Source organism: Embiotoca jacksoni, unplaced genomic scaffold, assembly GCF_022577435.1.
Source record: "Embiotoca jacksoni isolate LCO1_2020_lvr unplaced genomic scaffold, fEmbJac1.0.p SCAF_4, whole genome shotgun sequence".
In the NCBI taxonomy this organism is placed as follows: domain Eukaryota; kingdom Metazoa; phylum Chordata; class Actinopteri; family Embiotocidae; genus Embiotoca; species Embiotoca jacksoni.
The window spans coordinates 11,899,031-11,919,754 of record NW_027185392.1 but is presented as its reverse complement, the minus strand read 5'-3'; the positions used below and the strand labels follow the sequence as shown (position 1 = coordinate 11,919,754).

The following is a 20,724-nucleotide window of genomic DNA, read 5'->3' as shown; positions in this document are numbered from 1 at the left end:
TATAATTATTGACAAATACTGCAAATTAATAAACACTCAAAATGTCCTTCTAGCTACTTAGAACTACAGTGTGTTATGAAACATTTGTTAAATAGTTCATTACCATTTATAAATGATTATTTTGGGAACTTGAAGTAATGTCTCATTTTGAGGCACTTTACTGGCAATTTCAAAAAACAAAATCAAAACTTTGCCTGTCAAAATGTGTTAACTATTTAAAAGAAACAGAAACTAAACATTCGTTTTTGAAGAAAATATTTATTTGGTACAGTTGATCCTATACTTTTCATTACAGCACAAAACTGCACCTTTGCCCTTTTCATATAAAAAACAAAAAACAAACAACCCAACAACATGGCTTGGACTGTCAAGGAGTCCTTGGCATGATGAGATGTGCATAATTATCTTAAGTCACTTAAAACATGTGAATTCACAGCAAACCTTTTTTTTTTTTTAAAGCTGAAATGAAGAATGGGGACTTCATGGACCATCAATGAATCGTTTGAAATGCTGACAATGACGTGGGAGTTATTTAAAAAAAGTGGCTTTTTAAAATGAATTTAGAGACGATAGTTAACAAATGTTTGCCTCAAATACTTCAGCAATATACAAACAACAGTTATGCAGCTTTATCCAACAGCCTGGATCTCAACAGGCACCACATGTACGTTACAGCAACATTCAGTTTTTTACATGCATCGTTATAAGAGAACAAAAATAACCAAAGAAACACAGATTTCTGTCAAGCAACACGACTCCCAATAGGCCGTTAACTAAATTCTACACTGACATCAAGTCAGTCTTAGTGTGAAGCTCTGAGAAACACGGGAATGCAGGGAATTACAACTACAGCGTATCAGGCAACTGTGCCCTGCATACAAATATACTTTTCCAGCAGATACACTATTTACATGTCTAATGATTACATTAAATATCAACTTAAATAGATTACCACATCATCTGGTGTATAAATAGTCGTAAAGGCAATTGAAAGGTTTTTTTTTTCTGTTGCTCAAATGTTTTCAGGAGCTTGACTCACCATAAAGTAGTCAGATTTAATGGCAATAAAAGGCAGAGTAAATCACATTTGCCCTTTGTGAATTTTAACCATTGTTCTTAGTTAAACTATACCAATAACATGATGACATGTTCTGGGATATTCTTCACAAGTTAGCCTGTGTTAGCTGTACAATTACTCATCGAAGCGGCGGTAATATGCACTTCAAAATAAGATTCATTCAACTTGTTAGAAAGCAGTCCCCATAAAATTATTATGATCGTCACTGGCAAAAAAAAGAAAAAAAAGAAAAGAAAAGGAAAATCCCCTCAATAGATGATTTGGTTGTGGCTGTGTGCTGTAAATGACAGTCATCCTGTCATCCTGGATCCCAACTCACATCTTAATTTTGGCATAAAGTTCATCAATCTGTTCTCTGAAGTGGCTTCGAAGCTCGGCCCTCTTGGCCTTCAGGGTGGGAGTCAGCAGACCGTTTTGGATAGAAAACATCTCTGGGTACAACGCAATGTCTCTCACCTGCAGTGGGGGAAAAAAGATTACAAATTATTAACAGTAATCATTTTTGATAATCAAGTCAGTCCCCCCCCCCAAGGAAATCACAATTTTGCTATCGAAATAACTAATGCTAAAACGGTGTACCTAAGGAGGAGCAGTCATTTTTGCAAAATGTCCACCATTTCTCTATACAATAAATGTTCTTTATAGAAGTTGTCCTGAAGACATTGGTGCACAAAGAAAGCCTTTCCAAATAAAACTTAATTAATAAAAAAAAAAAAAAAGAGTCCTAACACTCAACAAGGCAATTCAACCTCTCCTCCTCCTCCTCCTCATCATCATCATCATCATCAAAACAAACCACATGCGGCTGACCGGAAAACCGCAAAATGGGGTTTATGGGAAATGTAGTTAAATCATGCAGTTTGTTTTGATGCCGAGAGGTTGCAGAGCCTTTCTGACTGTAAATGAGGAAATATTTTTGTTGATCAAAGTTTTGTTTGGAAAGGGTTACTTTCCTTCAGTAGAGCCGCTATTGAATGTTTATTCAGGAAGCACAACAAAAAAAAAATCTCAGGAATTTTGCAAAATTTCAAGCAAATATTGTAGATATTACTTTCATTTCCATGAATTATTCCAGTTGCAATTTCCTGGAGGGACTAATCACGGAGTGATTACATATGATTCTTACTTTATTAGGGTAATAGGGGATGGAATTTTATTTCCATGATGACAAAAAGAAAATTACATAAAATTCTGCAAACTGCATTGCAATTTTTGAGAAAAGCCACCGGTACATCAAGCTTTATTTATTGCAACAGTCACAGAAAGCTCTGCGAATTGTAAAGTGTTCAAAATGCTCAGATATTAAGATTACATCAGATTCAACAGGAAAAGCAGTATTTTCTCATAAATGAAAGGTTGTTACTAATGCATTAGCAAACTAAGTGATTACTGAAATAGTTTAGTAATTTGATCAGTCCATTTAGGACAATAAAGCTATTCATTATTTCATCTTTAATTTGAAGGTGAGAAATAAAGAATCAGTAGTGAGTTAAAGGAGCCCTTGCCACTTGTCACCACCCACCTGTTCAAAAGACTTGAGTCCTGCCTCTTTGCCTAAATTAAGGATGTCCTCCAGAATGGCCTTCTTCACATCCTGAAAAAAAAGTTGAGAAATGTTAGGCAGGCGCAGAGATTTGAGCTGTATGTTCAGATGATGATGGTAACAAATCTGACCTTGTTACTGCACAGTTCAGAGTAGGATCCTTCAATCCCTTTTTTCTTGACCCACATAGGTAAGAAGTCCTGATCAGGCACCACGATCCCCACCAGGCAGGCCTAAAAATACAACATGGATAAAATGAAGATTAATTCCTACAAGCTGCTTAACATATCAGTGTAGATACAAATAAAAAAGAAGTTTGAGTTAGATCAATGAATTGGTGACCTGTAAACTGTCCCCATGAACGAATATCTGGGCCACTGGATCACTGCGGTTATATATCACTTCTATTTTCTCCGGCGCGATGTACTCTCCTTGTGCCAGCTTGAAAATGTGCTTCTTTCTGTCAATGATCTTCAGCGTGCCATTCTGCAATCAACCAAAAGAGCAGTTTCAGTTGAAGTATCACAACAATAATAGTCTGATTTTATGGAGTCGATGTCATTCAGCTCATTTTGCTCACAGGAAGCCATTTTCCAATGTCTCCTGTGTGCAGCCATCCATCCCGGTCGATCGCCTCGGCTGTTTTCTCGGGGTCGTTCAGGTAGCCCTGGAATACATTTGGTCCTTTGACGCACACCTACAGCGGGAGAGATGACAAATATAAAGACGTTTTAACCTTCCAGCTCACAAACATTCAGATTTGACTTTTTACTGGAAGCGAACTTTCTCAAGTTTTGCACGTATTCGTAATGACCTACCCGCCTTTTAATCTCTACATTCCCATTGTTTACCAAGGACTCACTATATTGTTGCAAATATTTGCTTTCTCCCGTCTCGTATCTGTTGCTAACGCTGATTTAAAATGAGCAGAGTTTTACAACGGTCTCCCCTTAAAGGCTCAACTGGTGTTGAAACATGTAACGAGCATCAAATTGTTCTTGGGAGGAAAGAAAATTTGACAAAAATCAGCAGTTGTGTAAAAAGTGAAAATGAAATACATAGAATAAATAAATCCACACTATGTATTTGATAATAACGCTCGCTCCTCACCTCTCCCTCTCCATTGGCTGCCAGGTAATTCATTTCTGCCACATCTACCAGTTTAATATGGTTGCATGGCAGAGGAGGCCCGACGTGACCTGAGGAGAGAACAGTCACAGTCTAGCGTCTTGTTTCAAAGCATCGTTACCATCCACACAGTGCATTACATGTCCTACATATCAGCAGCAGAGTGAGGCTGCAGTCCATCAGAACAGTCTTTAGCAACTTTTAGTGGAAGTTTGAACTTTTACCTGCTGTCCAGTCCCCTGGCATTGACATGGAGCACCCAGCTGTACATTCAGTCTGACCGTAGCCTTCATAAAACTGGAAAAAGCGTGGATGGTATTAGTGAAAAGACAGTTAGTGATAAAAAAAAAAATTAAAAAAAATTGCCCGTCTGTCAGTGAGATGGGCGTGGACGTGGCTCACCTGACAGCCGAGAGCAGCTCTTAGGAAAGTCAGGATGCTCGGGGACACTGGGGCTGCTCCCGTTATCATGAGTCTCACATGGCCGCCCAGACTGGCCTGCAGAGTGCCAAACAAACAGGAAGACTCAAAATTTATAACAAACACTGTGCTCCTTTTTTTTTTTTTTTTTTTTAATCATGCAACACAAAACTCACTGGAGATTCAGTTATATAAAAAAAAAAATGACTGAAAGGGATTGGTTAAAATTTGAGAATAGTTTATATATTTTCCTCCTTCCCGATCATCTTTGCACCTTCTAACAGGACTGAACCTCATTTTCAAGCTAAATATATCTGCAGTATTTTTTTTCAAGTAGTAGAGAAGACAAGGTGCTTTAAGAACCGTGTCATGATTACCTGGACTTTTTTGAAGATGAGTTTGTCCCACAGGCTGTCCTTCCTGACCACTCCACTCTTAAGCTGCGCCTCTTTCCTCCTGAAGGCAAAATCAAGCAGCCATCTTTTTAGCGGTGTGTTGGCTTGACTAAACACCTGGAGAGAAACAAGAAAAACTGCTAGTAGTCTTCCACAGAGTCACCACATTTTACATTTAACGCCAAACAAGGCAGCAGACAGAAATTATACTTGTGGCTAGAAAAGTGAGAATAAACACGAGAAATTATATTTTAAAAAAATATACTTTTACTGACCTTATCGAACATGCGGTTGAGGAGACGTGGGACGACAGGGAAAATTGTTGGCTGCAGCATTTTCAGATCATCCATCAACAGTCGAATGTCCCCTTGAAAGTAGCCGATTCGAGCCCCGTGGATGAGGATGACACCCTGAAAGAAAAAAAAAAAAAAAAGGCTGCTTGTTCACTTTTGCAAAATAAAAATGCGGAACATCTTTACCACAAGGGGGCACTGTTGTTGCACTTAGACACACTACACACCCATTGCTTGTTATTTACACCCACTGCCGTTTTTTAATTTTTTTTATTTCACATCACACCACACTACCAGTTTTCTTTATTACCTGCTGTTGGTGGCATTCAGTTAGCTGACACCAGTCCAGATGCTGACACATTAGCCAAGTTTCAGAACTAATAACAGTCAAACAATATTTAATACTCTAAGGAATATAAATATCTATCATCTTTATTGACTGTGGGTTGGACAAACCCTTCTTCTTTTTTTTTTTTTTTTACACATAACAAAATAAGCTACACTTGCTGAATGCAGTGTTTTGTCTGAACAAAATTACTTAAATGAGTATGCAGACGACTCTGACCATTTAACTGTCAGTATGTACAAGTATTTTATAATTAAGTATTCAGGAAATACCCGACCTCAAATCTGGAGGAGTTTCAGGAAATCCTGGCATGCAGCTTAATGGTTTTATTAAAATCATATTAAGTATTGGTTCTATCAAGAGTTCTACATTTGTGACATGTATGTTTGTCATTTATATATGAAGACTATAATTCTACTGTATGCAAAATATTCTTAAAACACACGACAGGACAGACAATAAACTGTAATTCTGAAAGGTCAAACAAAGCTTAAAGAAATGCAGCACTCGTCTTACAATAATCCTTTCACTAATTCAACTCCATTCATAAGTTACACATCTGAAGGCAAGTTAGTCCATAACATACCTGTACAACTCTTTCAAACATGTGAGCTAGAGGGAGGTAGGATACATGAATGTCATGGAGGTTCAGCATGCAGTGCACCTGCGGAGGACACACAAAACAAAACACATGCAAGTATGCAGGTCAAGCAGGGCGAACGGTACCTCCACCACCCTCTCAAACATGTGGGCCAGAGGGAGGAAGGAGATGTGCACATCCTTATCAGTGGGGTTCAGTGTGCCCTGATCCACACCAGAGGCAGGGAGGGGAAATATAGGGGTGATCACAGAGGGTCAGACAGGGATTTCAGATTTAAAGCATAGTCTATCAATCAGCTGAATATTTACATTTGAATTGATCTAAATCACGAGCGCAAGGTCAAATGTTTGGTTTTAGAAGTTAGCTGCCTTTATTTAAAAAGGTCAAAAGACGGGAGACTGTTTTCTGCTCTCTCTTGTTTTTAATTCATTTATCTAACAAATAAATTGAATAAAATTGTTTCCCCGTGTCCAAAACAACGGTAAAAAAAAAAGAACCAAGACTTTAGGATTAGATAATGTATTTGATTGAAAATGCAAAGATTTTTTTATTTTTTATTTTAAAAGCTTTAAATTGCAGCATCTTAAAGTAGGAATAGTAACTGTAAGTAAAGACATTTTGTGGTTTCTACAAAATGCAGAGAAGTGGGAAGTGCTTTTTTCACCTCTGACTCTTGAGAAAGAAAATAAGGTTGTGAAACATGTAGCTGTGTGCACACATTTTGAACTGAAGGTTACTAAGATGAATTTGTCATCGACTCTCTTATCTCATCTGGATTATTATTGTTCAGAAAGATTTTAGTGAGTAAATATCCTCGCGGGTGTGTATGTTTACCTCTGTTACTTTAATGAAAGCTGCAGTGTTGGAGACTACATTTCCATGAGTGAGGTTTGCACCTTTTGGGTTTCCTGAAAAGCAACAAAAAACAAACGAAACAAAACCAACACAATTAGGATGATACCTGATGTTAAAAAAAAATTAACATATCCTAAATTTTAGAGTTAAAACAGTCCCGGAATTACCTGTGGTTCCAGATGTAAAGCAGATGAGTGCAAGGTCTTCTGGTTTGGGAGGCTGTAATCAGATCACAGATCTCCAATAATAAAAAATAAAAAAACTACTTTTCTCCAAGATTTCACCTGCTGATTCAGCGAATTATCCAAGTTGAAATATGAATTCTCATTGTAGTAATTTAATATTAACGGAAAGCCTCAATTATCTTGCAATCAGCAGGTAAGATGAGATGTGCTGTTCCTACTCACCACTGGTGTCTGATGGTTAGCTTTACCCAAGGCCTGGAAAAAACACAAAAAAAGTGTTAGCATGGTCAAGATAAACAAACAAGAACATGTGACAGTGTGACTCAAATAGCAGCTAATTTTCCAAAAACATCGGTTTATGATTGTAAAAATACTCAAGAGGCTACATGACGTTGTTGCTGTTGCAGATTTGAGGAACCTTCTTTATATTGCAGTCTTCAGTAAACGATTCGTCTGTTCGTTCTTTTTACCTCAAACTCCTTCAAACTCAGGATCTCGATGCCGCTCTCCTGCCCGCGGGTCACCAGGTCGCTGTCGAACGCCTCCATCAGAATAATCATATTCACAGTTCTGCCTTTTCCACTGACGCAGTCCAGAATCATCCGAGCCTTGTCGGGTACATCGCAGATCACTGTTGAGATGGTGGCTGAAAAACAGACGGCACCACATTAACCACTTATTCTGTCACTATCAACGTCCGTGATCTCGAACACTGATCGCGCTGCAGATGGCCTGTGGTTAGTGTATGAAGGTGCACTTTTGTTTATTGTTTTACCTTTGTCAATAATGTAGGCGATGGCCTCTGCGCCGAGTGTGTCGTACAGCGGGACCGCCACCATGGAGTACGTGTAACAGGCCAGCTCTGAAATGGTCCACTGCACAGAAAACAGACCAACATTATTAGATTTAGTCACTTAAAAAAAAAAAATGAACAGTGCAATTACAACTGGCCACGTCATTATCTTATTGTAAGAATACAGAAGAATTGATCAAGTATGAGAGAAAGAGACTATAAAGGAAATAATTTGTATATATTTACAGATGTCATGAAAGTGGAAACAGGAATATGGCTGTATATATTGTGTATTCTGTCTTTGTGATGCTAGACGGCAGTTGGCTTTTGGTTATTGATGACAGACAGTACACTAACTTTTACATCGCAATTCCAGTGGACTTGTCACAATTTATTTCACTATGATTAGACTTACACTATAAAAGTGGCATAAATTTTTACTTTATTAATCCCCGAGGGGAAATTTTTTCACTACAGCAGCATCTCGGGGGGGAGCTGCTGCAACAGGCTGCCACTAGCGCACTATCTAACCTGAGGTGCATGTTTTTTGGGTGTTGGGAGGAAGCCGGAGAACCCGGAGAGAACCCACGCAAGCAAAGGGAGAACATGCAAGCTCCGCACAGAAATGCCCAGGACCAGATTCGAACCCTGGAACCTTTTTTGCTGTGAGGTGACAATGCTAACCACTGTGCCACTGTGCCACCCCTTTTTAAAGACCAGTTGAGCTGCTGTATTCTGGATGAGCTGCAGAGGTCAGATGGTACTAACAGGTCGACCTGCCAGGAGGGAGTTATTGTTTTAATTTTTTTATTTTAAATTAAAAAAATGAACAGTGAAAGACAGTTCAATTGTTAATTGCCATTATTTTGTCAACAAAAATGTCATGACCGATAGGGCCCTATTTGTAGGATCATTTAAGTCCACTATATGAGGTATAAGTATCAGTTTTCACTAAGCAACAGAATGGTGAACATACGAACGACTGGCCTGCATGTTACCATTATATATTTGCATAATAGAACAGTGCGATATAAGAGTAAAGGCTGAATTGTTGTACCTCTGGTCTGTTCTGGGAAAATATGCCGATGTATTTGTCTCCTGTGTGAGAGTGTCCTCTGTGGATGAGGGCTGATCCGACGTTCTCTGCTCTGTCTATCACCTGCGCAAAAACAAAAAAAAACAACAGTTTTTTTTATATTCATTTTAACTCTGGTAGATATTAACAATGTCTGTGGTCCACGTCTCACCTCTCCGTAAGACTGCCACTCGTACGGCTGGTCTGGTTTCCTCGATCCCAGACAAGGTCCGTTATCTGCGATAAGAGATAAAACCTCACTTTTATATTCCTTTCAATGTCTTCAGTGAGTTTCCTATTTAACTTAAACAAGGGAGACACTCACTTGATACTCTGAACCCTCGTTGGAACACCTCATATATTGTTAGTGCGTCGCTGTAGAAGTGCGTCATGTTCTCATCACTGTCGAGCAGTGTTGATCTTCTCGCACGTTCTCCCCCCTACGAGGAAAAAAACATCCAAAATGTAACAACCAGCCGACTCTTTCATCACTTTAAATTTATTTGAAGTCACAATACCTCAACACATTTCTTTACTGATGAGCAGCAGTGGAGCATCTGAGCATTTAGCACCTTAAAATACTAAAACAAATATCCATAAAGCCCACTTTTTACTTTAAAGTTGTGAGACCAGGTGTTTGGTACTTTAAATGTGGGAATGAGTGAAGATATCCTGGCTTGTAATTTGAAGAACTGCAGCAACTTCAGCTGTGATTAAGTTCCTGCAGAAAACGTTATTAACATTCCTGCTGAATGAGGTCAAATTTGACTTTTCTTGGCACTCTTGCAGCTAGATGATGTTCTTACTTGAAAAATTGCAAGACGGTGGATGGACAGATACATTTCAGATTATTGCAACTGTTAAAATCGGAAAAGAAATCCCAGATGAATACACAGTCTAGAGAGTAGAAAGAAAAAAAAAAAGAGATCCCTTACTGGTATTTCCACTGACTGCAGTCTGAGATCAGGGGGTGGTTTGAGGGCTTTAGACCGGGTGGCGAACCAGTAGGTGGTGATGGCGGCGAAGGCACCCATACCCATTAATGCGTTGGTGGGCAAGCCTCGCATGTACTGCCGTATGTCGTCCAGCTCGGGAATCCGCAGCTGCCTCAGGACTTCCTGAGCCTGCATGGCTGTTCTGCACCAACCCTGCTGGGAAACAGAGAGAAGACCGTATAATTTGGAAACTTGCCTGATTTCTTCACTTCTGCATGTGTGTTTTGGTTCTTTTTAAACTCAGAGGTTTGTTTAAAGACAAGACAATGTATCACCTGCTGTGACTTGTATCAATATTTTAGTAATATTTTGTATTTTAGGACGATTTGGAATCATTCTTGGAAAAATTTTGTTTTGTGCCTTTTAAATTATCTTCTTGTGAATTACCCTTAACATTACAACAAGAGACCCAACTGAAAGTAGTGGATGTGAATACTGGCGTCATGGTAGGCTCACTAAGGTCACTGTGATTGCATTTCAAAACTAAATGCAATGCTGAATATGCCCTGTAGAAATTAATTTCGTTTTTCTACTCATTTACCCATTTTGATCTTGATGTAAATCATTGACTTTGCCAAGCTCATGTCTGACACTCTCAGCTGAACAAAATGTTCAAAAACTTTGTGCCGAGTTTGAAATTGTTAACTTTCAAACTGCGACAAAAGAAAACTCCCTTTGTTTTAAAGAATTATGTGTAAAGCTTTAATTTCTTTTTGTGACATGAACATCCACTTCTGGCGTACTGACGTAACAGCGACACAAAAACCATAGAGAACTAGAATAAAAGCTTCAAGGATAGATTCACAGTGAATCATTCAGGGCAATGCAGCAGCAGCGTTCAGCACTGTGATTCAGTGATGATCCACCACTTCATGGTTACTGTATTTGATTATTTGGCTTTAATAGCTGCATATGAGATTTTAAATGTATTTTATCCTAATGCATGTTCAGCTTGTGTAATCATTACTTTGAAAGACTATAAACTCAATGATAAAAATACAAAATTAAAATATCAACGGTAATTAGTTGTTTGAAAAAACAGCAAGAAATAGTTTTTCTTTGAATGAGAAGAGCATTTTAATTAATGGCTAAATAAGATTTCAATAAGATGTCTCTATAAAATTCACAAAACTAAAAGATGCAAATATTTTTCAAAAACACGCATCTAACACAAATTCAAATGGTTTCAGAAATACGCTGTTAAAAGACAAATATTTGTTCGGCTTCTGTCCTTTTTGTTCTGCTCTTCCACAAATGTTGTATACAAAAGGAAGCTGTGCTATCCTATTCAACAGCTGTGCACTTGGAAACAAAGGCACAGGAAGGAAATATGACTGCGCACACATTTTCTGATCACAAGCCTCCACAGAGATATAAAGAGATAAACAGCAGACGCTGAGCTGAACCACTTGTTTCTGAGAAGAAGAGAGGCTTCCTGCTGGAAATGTTTAAGAGATGAGCTCACTGGGCTGAAACCTCACTCTTTAAAGTCCCGGACAAATGGCTCCGTTCTACTAAAATTTTAATATAGCAGAATTAGACCACCTGTCTGGGACTTTTAATTACATGTAAAATGCAAATTAGAGAAACCAGAAGCAGGAAATAGTGATTGAAGCTCACTGAGTAACACATCTAACAAGCAATTACTTTTAAATCATTACATCTCAGTATGGAAGCACATTATTTAATAACTTAGTCCTCCAATATTTCATGTTTTTCCTCAACTGTATTCATCCTCATCATTCAGGTCAACTTGTTTGACCTCTGGAATGGCAGGCAGCAGCCTTGTGGGTAAATGAACACGTGAATCACCAATTGGAGGTAACAATTGACTTCTCACCTACTTCTATTATTAACACAGAGCCCATGACAAACGGGACCGGTGCCAACTGGAGCAACGTACTATAAAAAAGCTGCCAAACAAACTAATGTATATCATTCACCTGTAAGTACAACTTAGACATGGTACATTGTGCTGAAATGAGATTAGTGTTAAAATAATTCTCACATTCATCAACTGACCACAAAAGTACTGGAAAGATTCATTACCGTTATTCAGCACTGTTTGTCTTCTTGGATGGGGAAAAAAAAGCTTACTACCATGATCAAAAACTCCACATTAAACCTCATAAATGTTTCTCTCAGTATTACTATTAGCCGCTATGAAAGCACAGCAATGATCCCACCAGCTCCATGACAACCTTAAATGTAGCCACATAGATTATCTGCAGGTCCAGCATTGATTATTGGCAAACTAAAATAAAATGAATCTCTATACTCACAGATATACAGAGTGTAAATGAAGAAATGTCTGCACTGTGTCCAAAGTGGAGAGGTCCAGTTATCTGAAAGGCCCTGTGCTGCAGCCGTTGCTATTAGAAGGACTCACTCTAACCTCTAATAGACCTCTGAAGTTTTCACAACTATGAATAGCAGGAACACGCCCCTTTCAAACAGAAACACAGACGCATGAGACACCGCCAGCCACTCATTGCAGCACAACTCCGCAAACAGGTTGATCCAAACTCGCATTTTTCATTTTCAACACACATTTAATGTCATGGCCTTTTTGCATTTATGAACACGGGTACACGTGTCTGTCTGTGGAACTGGTGTAAAAAGTAACGAGGGCCACAGATGATAACAGTAGAGACTAATTCAGAATGAGCAGAGCACTGAGCTCAGTGATTCTTTCTCAGTCATGTTCAGTGAACCACCAATAACTTTTCACACTTTATCTGGATACTGCGAGTGCGATTCTTGTGTTGCCGAGTGCCCAAACAGCTGAATCTAGTCGAACAAAGAATTACACACCAATTAAAAAAAGTTAGTAAAAAGTAGGCCGAGAGCAAACTGTCTGTGTAATCAGCTGTGAACGTAGAGAACAAAATACATGCGAATCATTGTGGAGTGTAACGGAAACATGTACACTGAACATGATGAACACCGATGTTTTACATTTTCTGGCTATTATCGGGATTTTATGCCAACAAAAAACACTTTTGAGTCACACTGACGCAAAAGCCCAAAAGCCCCAAACAGTGTGTCCTGCTCATTCATCTATAATAAAGCCTGCAATAGATCCCGAGATAATAAGAGAATAATTACCCTTGTATTAACTCGTGTTAACTACCAAATGCATATCAGCAAATCTCCCAAACCTTCTGAAATAAGTAGAAATTGATGATGACAATGATTTTTTTAATTTTTTATAAACGTGTTACTAACAGCTTTACAAACATCAAGACTTAGTTACATTTCTGTGTAATATCAAACATAATTTTAAAGCTGTAAATAATGACCATTATTATTGATAATCCGATATTTTTTCAGTTCATTTATTGTTTGGTCTGCATGTAAACCCCCCCACCCCCCACCCCCCCCACCCCCCACCCCCCCCAAAAAAAAAATCCTCTTTTGCATAGCCCGTGTGACGTCTTCAAATGTCTTTGTTTTGTCTGACTAAAAGTCCAAAACCAAAAGGTATTGAGTTTCTGCCAGCTGACTAATGGATAAATAAATGTTTACGCATCTGTAATTCACACAAATTCCTCAGTTCCCTTTTAAACATTTAATAAATAACTACTCAAAAAGTAAATAATAGATTAGATTAGGTAGTGATATACAGATCTACTCTAATAGTCTGCCTTCCAGTCAGATGATTAACACATGCTGACGTCATGTTTGGCTAAGGGTTGTTGGAGGCAAAAGGTACTACACCGCCCACCCCTTACCCCCACGACCTCCACTCTCCATACTTGGCCTGTGAGGAATGACAAGCCAATGGCAGAGCCAGCTCACCAGTCACCCCACTCCCTCGCACACAAACACAAGACACTGGAGAAAAGAGGTGGAGAGGGTAGTGGGTTCATTTGACACGTAGCACATCACGAAGACCAGTTGGTAGCTGCCTGCGGCTCGCGAGCCGATTTCAGCTGTACCATTTGGTGGAGGGGCCGCTCAAACCACAACCAGGAAGTTGCCATGAAAACAAAACATCCTTGTGCCTGACACACCTGATTTCCTCGAAAAATGTTTTAGTTTCTCTTAAAAGAGACACTGAGCTGCTAGTCGGCTTAGCTGTCGAGCGTCGGGTTAAACTATTTAAGCTCATTATTACAGCCTTATCAGTGAAGGATTAACACAGGAAGCCTTTAAACACAGGGCACATAATCCCCTTTCGACAAAGCTGCCACTTTCAAATCTCAGGAGGAAGGTCTTTCACACCTACTACATGAATCTGCAAAAATATTTTACAGCCACTTTGTTTTCCAAATAACTTTGTGCAGAAAAAAAAAGAAGCATTTTGAGCCAGTGTGCATCTCCTGGTAAACATGGAAGTTGTCGTAAGTCAGGTTGGCCACGACACCAAAACCCCCCCCAGTGTTTCCAATGGCTTCACTTCCTCCATCTGTCGTTATATACATTTGCATTTCCTGCATTACATTACCCGCCAGCTCACTGGCAAAATTGTTAGCGTCTGTGGATATGTCGCCGTTGCCTAGCAACGATGTTTAACCACTCGACTGTCACGTCTACCGTGCACGACTGCCCGTGTCGTAACGACGAGTTTATTAGTTCGATTTGAAGGCAGCATTAGTATGCATTACTCCAATATACAATCATTAGGATGTTTCGGCCAACTACTAGGTTACAACTTCCTAGGAATCAAATGTTATATCCAAGACCAAGGAGTACATCCTACGTTAAAATGATAAAACAGCCGGATCTTACATGCTTACATCACAGCATACATACAACAACAATAACAACGCTGTTTTGTTATTTAGCATTAACATTGTATGTCTCCTTCGTGTATCTTCAACAGTCTTTCATGTATGCATCTTTAAAAGGACATATTTTAAGACTCCAAACAGGATTGTCATTTTAAAAGGAGTCGGCTGGAAACTTCAACTTCAACAATACAAAGTCAGCCAGAAATCAACTCATGAAGCCTTAATAGCTAGTTAGCTGCAACTGATGATATCTGCCAACGCAAGTCGTCATTTCAACATGTGAAAGCATCGGTTTTAGGGCCAGACATTTAAAAACTGATTTGATCTACTTCTCTCTGAAATCAGGTTAAAGTTAAATCTGACGGCGTAAACTGCATACGCTGAGTGACACCAGATGGCGTCCACCGAAACGAAAAAGGTCTAGCCTTGGGCAAACTTTGAGACGTGAGGATGATGCCCCTTCTCTCTTGTTTTATGAGCCTGTAAACTGGGTATCGATATCTACATCTATATCTATGAACTATAAACCCTGCGGCATAGGCAGATAAGGATAGTGTCTAATAGCAGCCCTTACTGGACCTTTCCCATTAAACAACATATGGAAGTTAAAAAAAACCACAAAAAAACCCACAAAGTTGTGTTTTTTTTTTTTTATCATCTGAAATAGTTGAAATGTTAAGTGATATACAAAGATAAGGTGACTGATTACTTCTTAAAAATTAACTAGATAGATACATAGAGATATAGATGGTTAGGTCAAAAGTAAACATGTCATGATGGCGTAAAAGACAAAATCATTGCAGCCCTACATCTGTAAATCAATGGCTCCTCCGTGTCCTTGATGTGGGTCAAAGACTGTCTGTAATTACAGATTTTCCGCTTGAAATGACTTACCGAAGAGAAAGACATTTCTTTCAACCTCGGATCCTGTTGTGTGTAACTTCCTCAAAGGGTGTCAAGACATATTGCAACATTCCGTGCTGGTGAAGTCGTAGTTTGTCTACAACTTCATGACTTGTAGACAAGAAGAAACACAGTGTTTCACTATTGAGGTTTTTTTTCTAAAAATACAAAATGTTGATAAGTTACTAACTTATCAGAGCCTGTTGTTGGATCTGCTGCCGCCCGGTTGCCAATACCTCATCGATAATTCAACAGTTTCACAAATAGTATGGCGTCGCCCTGAGGGGAAGTAAGTCAAACATGATGATGAGTCAATATACTCTTGTGTACATCCACTTACAGATAAGATTTACAGGGGTAAGCATGAAGATGCTCCAAGGCAACCGACATATCACTTTTTCTTGACTGGTCTGGTGAAGAGCCAATATTGAAGTAACTTGCAAAAAGGTGTCGTCACCGAGTGTTGAATAGGGCAGAGCAGCTGACACTCGGCAACAAGTCACAGATAAACAGGGCGAAGGCTGTTTGTCACTGCACGGCAGCTGGATGCTTGTGGGGGCTCATGTGGCTTCAGTGTGGCGTGTTTCAACCCTCTGCCTGACCCGTGTCCATTCTCCTCCAGTCACATTCAAAACTGGTTTTCGGACACAGAGGCTGACCTTGCACAAGACAACCACGCTCAAGACTGCAAGATCCTGACCTCCCTGGTGAAACCTCACACTCCTGGTCACATGGCCTCGCGGTGGAGAAATGTACAGGGGAGGGAGGGTGGAGGATGGGATTTGTGAAGTGGATCAAAGGTCGCAGCTACCAACTCGACATTGGGGCACACGACCTTTACAATGCAGGTCAAAGAGAATACAACCATTCTAATACAACCGCACAATAAACTCATGCCACACCGACTTATATTCACCTGCTTCTGCAGAGGGAAATTTAATTTAAATAGAAACTCCAGCGCACTATGCTGGTGGCAGTGAAGGGTTATTAAAGTCAGCGGGATTGATCCTCTGGAGATAATCTACCAAATTTGGTGACTATCCGAATCATTTTTGTTAAATTATTTCAGTCTGGAACAAAGTGTTGGACTGACCGATCAACACCGGAGGCGTGTGGCTACCGAGTCTGAAAATGACTTAATTGAGCACTTATTAAAACAGTTCTTGAACATGATTATGTCCATTACAGCTGCAACAATTACTCTATTAATTGATCGGTTGATTGACAGAAAATAAATCTCCAAATATTTAGATAACTGATTGTTTAGATTTTTCTTTTTCTTTTTACAAAATAACACAGAATTTACTTTTTCCATCTTATTAAAAAAAAAAAGAAAAACATTTCTGTTTCCTTTTGTCCTCAAAGGTAATAAACTGAACATATTTTGTTTGTGGATTGTTGGTCGGGACAAAACAAGACATTTCAGGCAGTTCTTGGGTTTTGGTTTTTTTTTTTATTTCACTCTATTAATCCCCGAGGGGAAATTTCTTCACTACAGCAGGGGGGCTCTCAGGGGGGAGCTGCTGCAACAGTCTGCCACTAGCGCGGCGCCAGGTAACCTGACCTGAGGTGCATGTTTTTGGATGATGGGAGGAAGCCGGAGAACCCGGAGAGAACCCACGCAAGCACAGGGAGAACATGCAAACTCCACACAGAAAGGCCCAGGACCGGATTCGAACCCGGAACCTTTTTGCTGTGAGGCGACAACGCTAACCACTGCACCACCGTGCCTTGACATTTTTCACAACTTTGTGACATTTTAAAGTCCAAACCGTTCAATCAATTTATTGAGAAAATAATCAACAGGTTAAGTGCTAATGATAACAACCGTTAGTTGCAGCCCTCGTGTCGACCCGAGTAATTCATTGTTTCTGTCAGGTTGTGTGATGACATTGTTTCATTGGCTTGAATAGAAGAAATACTTTTAAAGTTATGCCGGGAAACATTGAGGAAATAACATAAAGCAGCCGACAGTAAACTGGATGAGCTCCAAGAAATAAAATGGCTCGACACACGAGGCCGGCTTACCATCATCATACTGGATGTGGTTCATGAACTGAATCAAATCATCCAAGAACAGGATCATTGTTTTTAACTGTGATACCAAGAAGTTCCACCGTAAAAGTATTTGGGAGGAACCTCGTCCACAGTAACTCAGTTCTCTCTTAATACTGCATGCAGATGCGTGATGAGGTTTTTTTAAGCCTCATCCTTAATTTGCTGCTCACATCACATGATTCCTTCTAAATCGATTCCATCATTCAGTGACATCAGTAAAAGTTTGTTCTTATAACTTTTTAAAGTGTGAGAGGAAATTCCTGCCTCAAGGCCTGTCAGAGCTGACTGTTGTGTAAATAGCAGCTCACTCAGTCCTTCCTAGCTCTGCTAAGACACCCAAAACAGACGGAAAGGCTGATACTGGTATTCTCAAATGACCGAATCAGAGTGACAACAGGGTGGCGGCCTGCTCCCCAATCACAGAGCCACAAACTCTCCCTCTGTTTGCCCGAATGAAAGCTGCTCCTGTACTCAAGGGCAAAAACACATGATTGCATCTGCACGGTCACTTTACCGCCTGCACTGTAACTGCGCATGTGACCACGCACGCACGACAAAGGGCATGTGTCACAAAATGTGTTTTCAAAAAAGGGAGAAGACGACAAACACTCGGGCTCGAGCTACATTCCACAGACTCCTGTCGGAGGAAGTTTGCTATAAAACACCAAGTACATCTCTGAACTGCATCCACTCCCCCCCAAAAAATGTAAAGTACTCCCACATTTTCTTTCGTTGACAACAGCACCAACAAACAAACAGAGCATGCAGCCTCGTTAGGTAAAAAACAAAGTGAGAGCATCTGAATGAGCAGACTGACTGAAGTGTTCAGTTTTGATACATTTTGATGTCTTTGCCTTCATTATAGAGCAGGTTGGGGCTCTGAAACATCTTCATAATACTTAAAATATCTAACCACCGTCTGTCTGTACGTCTGTCTGACCACTGTCTGTCTGTGACCACTGTCTGACCACCATCTGTCTGTCTGTCTGTCTGTGTGTATACTACACATTTTAAAAAGGTCAGCCTTTTTGTTGGCCAAATAAGAATAAGAAATTGTAGTCCTTTGCTGCACACCGTTCTCCATCAGTATCTCCGTCTCCTCATTTATCCTCAGGTGAATCTCAATCTTTGTCACAGCAAAACAAAGGCTTAAACTTTAACCAAATACACTTGGCAAAATGTTAAACCTGCCGTGTTTAACTTTTGTCTCTACCTTTTAATTTGATTTTGATTTTATACACTTTATTAATCCCCGAGGGGAAATTTCTTCACTACAGCAGAGGGGCTCTCAGGGGGGAGCTGCTGCAACAGGCTGCCACTAGCGCGGCGCCAGGTAACCTGACCTGAGGTGCATGTTTTTGGATGATGGGAGGAAGCCGGAGAACCCGGAGAGAACCCACGCAAGCACAGGGAGAACATGCAAACTCTGCACAGAAAGGCCCAGGACCGGATTCGAACCCGGAACCTTTTTGCTGTGAGGCGACAATGCTAACCACTGCACCACCGTGCCGCCCGATCCACTAGTGAGAGTAAGATTATGTGCTGCACAATTTTGTGCCATTTTCTTTGCTATTCTCCTCAAACCGACATGCTTTGGGTACCAGGTCCTTCAATAAATTTGGTTTGCCAATGAAATCAGGACCCCCTCAGTGATGCTGGTCATAACACAGTATGAAACTACTGTAACGCTATACTTAACGTGATACACACACTCACTGAATCCTTTTTTTCAGCAACAGATTAACTCCTACATCTCTGTGTTTTTTTTTTTTTGCAGGTTGCCACTAATCGAGTAACGCAGTGGGACAAAAGAAGAAATATTGCGGCCGCTATTGAAGCTTGGCAAGTTAACAATGGTGGGTTTGTGTAGGCTGTCCAGCGAGTGATGATTCTCTGACCAATCAGTGGTCTGCAGTGTTTTCCCGTCACATTTTAGTAGCTATTTGTTCAGCTCGCTTGAAACCTCAACGGAGGCGATACCAAAAACTGTACCAGGTACGAGATAACATCTGCAGCTTTTGCTGATGGAAATCTAAAAAAAAAAAGTCGCAGAGAGTCAGATTGAGCCGTACCATACACTGGAAAAGGAGTTATTGTTTTGACCAGGAACTTCCTGGAATCTCTGCTGGTTGCTTAGCAACTGTTGCCTGCCAAGAGATCGTGCAAACCGTCTATAAAACAGCAAATTGCTCTTTTAAAGTCATATTTGGATATTTGGTTGTAGTCAGAAGCCTCCAACAGGACTCATCTTGACGTTTTTCCCCCAACTCTCAAATGGTGATGTTGGTGCCAGAATCGCAACACTGGTCAGACTCTGACGCAGAATAATTTAAAAAGCCTTCATGTCAGCGCTTCATATTCAGCAGTTTTGCCAAAAGAAAAGACAGAAAACGCTGCATGTTCACAGGCTGCGTCTCGGACACGAGTTTGCGAGTAGATTTTCATTTTGTGCGGCAATTAAGAGGAAACGAGTGAACGCCTGGATGAACTAAAACATGAAGAACAAGGACGTGGTCAGCTTCTCGGCCTGTGCTGCTCTCACTTCCTCATGAGTGCTCAAAAAGACTGATTTGGGTTTACCAGGTCAGACACACACACAAGAGTTATAAATAATATGGCGGGACGACATGCACCAATAGTTACATTGTTTCTCTTATACACTACTTATAATCCGAATTAATTCACCAACGTGTTCAGAGCCGTGATAAAGGGAGATTTAACGATGAAGTTTGAAAACAAAGTATCATTTGACTGACGGTATATAAATCATCTCTGATGCTACGTGTCCACATCCGTTTTCATCTCAAAGGATAGCTACATGTGGGCTATATACGCAGGTTTCTCAGCGATGCACACGGACAGCAGAAATGAACGCACTGATCTGGTTGAAGACACACGGCTGGCCGGCAGCACTGTGCTGTCGACTGAATATCGTGAGATAAACGGAACTGAAGACACGATTTGGACAAAAGAGACAAAACGTGGCTTAGTTCAGGACTGCTTAAGGCAGCCAGAGAAGCAGCCTTTTCGGCGGCTCGCATCCTGCCTCTAACTTCGGGTAAATAGACCGTCTGACATCTCTGCCTGGATGTTGGCGTTCAAAAACTGTAAATGTTCCGACAAACCTGTGTGAGCAGCAGACTTTAACCTGGTTCTCGAAGAAACAGCAGGAGCAACAGTGACGGCGGAACCCTTAATTATGTTCAGCTGCTGCAGCTCTCAGCCAATCAGAGGCCGTCTCACGTGTTGCTCTGTCTAAACTTTGAGAGGCGTTCAGTCATTGGTCAATATTGTCATGCCAATGACGTTTGTACATATGC

General features: G+C 40.2%; 1 protein-coding gene across 5 annotated transcripts; it reads right to left on the bottom strand.

Moving 5' to 3' along the window:
- Positions 1 to 238: 238 nt before the first annotated feature.
- On the bottom strand, positions 239 to 20,616 carry acsl1a (acyl-CoA synthetase long chain family member 1a). Of its 5 annotated transcripts, none has more exons than XM_069167134.1 (21): positions 20,530 to 20,616; positions 9,648 to 9,863; positions 9,038 to 9,152; positions 8,885 to 8,949; positions 8,695 to 8,796; positions 7,620 to 7,719; positions 7,315 to 7,490; positions 7,067 to 7,099; positions 6,827 to 6,878; positions 6,639 to 6,712; positions 5,930 to 6,007; positions 4,840 to 4,974; positions 4,547 to 4,681; positions 4,152 to 4,247; positions 3,974 to 4,046; positions 3,732 to 3,820; positions 3,202 to 3,318; positions 2,964 to 3,107; positions 2,753 to 2,854; positions 2,601 to 2,672; positions 239 to 1,534 (listed from the first exon to the last, which is right to left on the bottom strand). In XM_069167134.1, the coding sequence occupies exons 2-21, from the start codon at positions 9,840 to 9,842 to the stop codon at positions 1,394 to 1,396; spliced, it is 2,094 nt and encodes a 697-aa protein (XP_069023235.1). In that variant the 5' UTR covers positions 9,843 to 9,863; positions 20,530 to 20,616; the 3' UTR covers positions 239 to 1,393. The 5 variants fall into 5 exon arrangements, with proteins under 5 accessions (XP_069023235.1, XP_069023237.1, XP_069023238.1 ...); XM_069167136.1 differs by lacking the exon at positions 5,930 to 6,007 and adding an exon at positions 5,790 to 5,867; XM_069167137.1 differs by having other exon boundaries at positions 9,648 to 9,860; positions 20,530 to 20,571.
- Positions 20,617 to 20,724: the final 108 nt, after the last annotated feature.